General features: G+C 41.2%; 1 protein-coding gene across 1 annotated transcript; it reads right to left on the reverse strand.

Annotated features, from left to right (window-relative positions):
- Nucleotides 1–2,440: 2,440 nt before the first annotated feature.
- tmem251 (transmembrane protein 251) lies at nucleotides 2,441–4,180 on the reverse strand. Its single transcript, XM_005753318.2, has 2 exons — nucleotides 3,997–4,180; nucleotides 2,441–2,831 (listed from the first exon to the last, which is right to left on the reverse strand). The coding sequence occupies exon 2, from the start codon at nucleotides 2,821–2,823 to the stop codon at nucleotides 2,452–2,454; it is 372 nt and encodes a 123-aa protein (XP_005753375.1). The 5' UTR covers nucleotides 2,824–2,831; nucleotides 3,997–4,180; the 3' UTR covers nucleotides 2,441–2,451.
- Between the last annotated feature and the right edge of the window lie 852 nt (nucleotides 4,181–5,032).

Raw genomic sequence — 5,032 nt, forward strand, 5'->3', positions numbered from 1 at the left:
CACTGTCGGCTGCTGTTTTCTTTCCTTTTACATACTTCCGACAAGAAATACCAATTTCTGTGTTCAATAGGCTACTGAACTTTGTAAAAATTATGCAAAATTGCAATACGCTTAGCTGTGTCTCTAATAAAACCTCTGTAACTTTGCTCTGCTTCACTTCAGCAGTATCAGGTAATGTTCATAGGTTAATTAATGGTATTCTTTCATTTTTGATCTACTGCAGAATAGTTAAGGTCATCTGCTATAAAATCCCAGGCAAGGAAAATCACCTTCATGTTTTTCTGTGTTTTATCCTCAGTTACTTTGACACAAAGGCATCTGCTGTGATGCTTACACCTTTGATAAAGTCTCACAAGTGTCAGCTTTCTTTTTATAGATATAAAAATATGGAAATGTACTGATACGTGATAAGAATTATAATATTTCTGATTGTCTGATGCAAAATTTCCCCAATTCAAATCAAATCGTGGATCGATTCAATTCAAGACCTTGTGAATCGGAATCAAATCAATTCTAGAAATCTGTGACGATACCCAGCCCTAATTTTCGGCCATGTATTCTGTAATGTGTAGTGGAATACATTTTAAAAATAACCTTCCTAACACTCCCTGCAGGTTTTCGACATCACCTGAATCACATGATTAGTTCATTACCAGCCCTCTGGAGAACTTCAAGAGATTTTGAGTACCTCATACCTCCTATTCCAAATCTCTTTGCCTACCAATATAAAGGGAAGGTTAAATAGGAGAATTGCTAAGGACTTAAGATAAGAAAAGAGAAGAGAGACCCCTGAGAATTGGTAACTTCATACAATTGGAATGGCTTTACACTCATCTCTCATTAACGATATGACGTAAGATGTTTGCCATGTTGAAACTACAATGTGCTGGAGAAGGACTACAAAACACATCTTAGTTCATAACGTGTTCTAACCCTGTTGTTGAACAGACTGTTAAAATATCCTTCATTACAGAGGCTGGAGTTTTAAAGGAGGAGGAACATTTAGGGTCAGATTTACTGATGTCTGCGGAGCGCAGTCTTCTTTCTGTTAAAAATCTGCTGTATGTATTAAAGATGCTCATAGTCAGATTGTGATTGAAAGTTGTGAACAGTAGGATCTTTGGACTTGTGCATATGTATTTGTAAGCCTTTCACTTTCAACAGAAGAGTATTTAAACAAGTCACACAATTCTGAGCACATTGTTTACTGCAAATTGCACAACCTTAACACGGAAAAAATTGCCCTGCGAGACACTTCCAAAACTTGAAGCATCTCGCTATTTTCAGAGACAAACATTGAACCTGAGCTCACACTGGCTTATTTTGGTTAGCACTACAAAGGAGAGCCAACACTTCAGACAGTGGTGCTTAGACAACAACCTCATCCTGAACATCCACAATCTGATCCGGAGTTTGTGCTGATGATTAATGACACAAACACGGTTCTACGTACAGCTGGTTTGTTTTATTCTCAGAAAAAAAAAAAAATACAAAAAAAACAATGTTTAAAACATAATCGTACCAGTGCACACCTGAGCACTGACCTCTGCCTGTGTCCTTTTGTCAATGTTTGTTTTCACTTCATAAAGGTTTCATTTAAAATAAATAAATAAATATGAGCACTGATGAATGTCAGTGCTAAACACCTGTAGCACCTGTCTCACCTGATCAAACAATCAGAATCACTAACTGTGATATTGTCACTGAAGACCTATTGTTGGTGGATTGAGCGCTTTGATTGGTGAATTGGCAGGATGCTGGTTACTGCAGGTGTCTGATGCTCCAGGTTCAATGTAGAATCATCACCTGTCTGTTTCACCTGTCACAGATGAGGACGAAGAAGACAGCAGTGAAGAGGACGAGAAAGCTGAGGAAGAAGAGAACTGTGAAGTGCATCCTCCCTCAAAAAGATCACGAACCTGAAACACCTGAGAACACTTTCACATTGATTTTTCTTTTTTTAAATTGACGACACAATAAAGATGTCAAGGTAAACAGTGTTTCATGTGACTCATTAAATAGAGAAAAGTACCACATTTCGGAGGAATCCTGCTCACCGATTGGCTGTGAGGTTTTCAGTTAACCTTAACCTAAATAATGTATCAGATAACCATGGCAACATCACTGCATTGTCAGTAAACAAATAACTAATGCAAATAAAGTGACTCACAGCCAAGCAACAAATCACAACACATTACTGATGTCACAACAGTAAAAAAAAAAAAACAAAAAAAAAAAACAGAGGGGAAAAAGACTGGTTGCCACTGGTGGGAGGGGCTTTTTCACAGGGTGCTGTGAGTCTGTACTGAGAGCGGCAGAACTTCCTGTCAGGCCGCAATCAGGGCAAAACTTGTAGGAGTGTTTAAAAGGCACACAGGAAATGACATCACAAACTAGTCCTGCTGTCATCCCACCCCTCATCACGTGGGAGGCTCTCTGATTGGTCGTCCCCTACGTGTCGATGAGCGATCCTGCTGCCCTGTGATTGGCCAATTTGGCGGCATGGCGGCGGCTGTACAGAAGGGCGATACAGACAGGAAGCACACAGTATCCAACAGCGCGGGGGTCCGCCCTTGTGCACGAGAACAAGAAGAGAAAGAGCTGCAAGTATGGCAGCAGGAAGATCAATGCCCACATCCACACAGGAAGTAGTGATCCATGGACAGTGATAGCAGGAGGTGGAGCCGATGGGCTGGTACCTGCTCTCTGCACACGTTCCAAACTAAAGCTGTGGACCTCAAAGATGTAGTACGCCGCCATGACGCTGAGCAGCAAGTAGAAAGCCACACCCACCCATCCCATCCTCTGACGGAAGTTCATCATCCTCCATACTGCGGAAGAAACAGATTAAAAATCAAAACAAGATCAACATTCATCAGTGCTCTTATATCCAGTAACAGGTCAGAGGTCATTACATCATCCAAAAGAGCAAATCAACAATCAATGTTAGGATCAATGAAATAACTACTCCATCAGTGCTGAGATAAACAATCTCTGCCCCTGTCAATTTCAATTCCATCTGATTTAAATCTAAGAAACAGTTTGTCACTGGAGACTGCAGGTTTTAATGTTCAGTTAATAATAATAATAATAATAATAATAATAATGGATTGGATTTATATAGCGCTTTTCAAGGCACCCAAAGGCACACAATGCCACTATTCATTCACTCTCGCATTCACACACTGGTGGAGGCAAGCTACGGTTGTAGCCACAGCTGCCCTGGGGCAGACTGACAGAAGCCAGGCTGCCATATCGCGCCATCGGCCCCTCTGGCCAACACCAGTAGGCGGTAGGGTAAAGTGTCTTGCCCAAGGACACAACGACCAGGACAGAGAGCCCGGGAAACGAACCGGCAACCTTCCGGTTACAGATATGCTTCCCAACCCCCTGAGCCACGGTTCCCACCTTAGTCAATTCACTTTTCATCTAATCCAGGTGTGGAGAACTCCAGCCTCAAGAGCCAGTGTCATTTAGGTTTTAGATATTACCCTGGGTCAACACACCTGAAATAAATGATTAGTTCATTACCACGACTCTGGAGAACTTCAAGAAATAAAGAGGAGGTAGTTTAGCCATTTAAATCAGCTCTCTTGGATCAATGACACATAAAACCTGAAGGACACCGGCCCTCGAGGACTGGAGTTCCCCCACCCCCGATCCAATTCAAAGTATGCCAACATGTAGCTCCGTGCACTAATTTACTTTAACAGAGAGCTGTGGTTTCTGCACCAGACTATTCATTTTTCTCTAATCCAAACTGTGCTAGCATGTAGCTCTGCGTCTTTGTTCTGATTTATTTCAACTTAGCGCTGTGAGCTTTGTACCAGACTCCATTCATTTTTTATCTGATTTAACGCCTGCTAATAGCTGTGTGTCTTTGGCCCTCTTTCCTGCTGCCACAGATGCTCGCACGGCTTCCCAGTAGATGACACACTGAGCTGCTTCCTGCCGGCCTCCATCTTCCTCTCTGCCTGTTAGCTCATGTTTTCTTACCTTCCTTCGCGCTGATATTTCAAATTAAAATCCAGCTGCAGGATCGTGTTTTGATCGCTGTTGTTCCCGTGAAGTCTCGTCTCTCTCTTCCGGGTAAGTCACCTGATGCCAAAGGATTACGTCATGTGTTACACAGTGCCGCCTGCTGTTTAAACAGCGTCATTACACATCAGCGCGTTAATACTACAAGTCAGTATGAAATCAAATATAACTGCATACAAACTGATTTTAATCATTTTCATGTTCGTTTGTCTTTGTTCACTTTTACTTGTTTCTGTGACAGTTTGGATCCTTCATTGAATAATCTTATAGTTGAGAGTCTCAGATGATAAAATTCAGCTGATAATTTAATGAAATTTCATTAATTTAATGAAATCATCAAATATAAGCCATCAAGTTCTTCAGTGTCCTAATCATAAAGCTGTGATATTGATCAGTCTGTTCTCTCACACAGTTGGATTTTAAGACAGTTTTTCTTTGCCTTCAAACAGCCTAAACTTTATTAATATAGCAGCTCATTTCCAGTCTGACAGACCCAAACATTTAAAACACAAACACTTTCATATAGGGTGTTTCCTCTCACACTGATTTACCTATAGCAGCCATTACTTTCATTATGTGTGTAACCTCTTCCATCACCAGGCAGTGAAAATTGGCTGGTAATGGAAGAGTTGACTTTGAGGTGAAGCAGCATCTGATGAGGAGCTGGGACCGGGTTAGGACTGCTTCAATGTGGACCTTAAAGTTGCTCACCTGGAGTGGGACTGAAGTCGATTCAGGATGATGCTGGTTGTTTTCCTGGTAAAGTAATATTTTGTTTCTTCCAGGCTAGATTTAAGGCCCTTTCACAATAAAACAGAATCGATTTACATCAAAACATCAGTAAACAGTCAAATCAATTAACTAATCAACAGTCTTTGTTAGTGAGGTACAGAGACTTAAACACAGAGATGAGAGGTTGCTGTGCTGTCAGCTCAGTAACAATTTATCAAAAACAGCTGACAAAACATCTGTTCACCATCACCACTGCTTCTCA

Source organism: Pundamilia nyererei, unplaced genomic scaffold (genome assembly GCF_000239375.1).
Source record: "Pundamilia nyererei isolate P.nyererei 1_Seehausen unplaced genomic scaffold, PunNye1.0 scaffold00421, whole genome shotgun sequence".
Taxonomy (NCBI): domain Eukaryota; kingdom Metazoa; phylum Chordata; class Actinopteri; order Cichliformes; family Cichlidae; genus Pundamilia; species Pundamilia nyererei.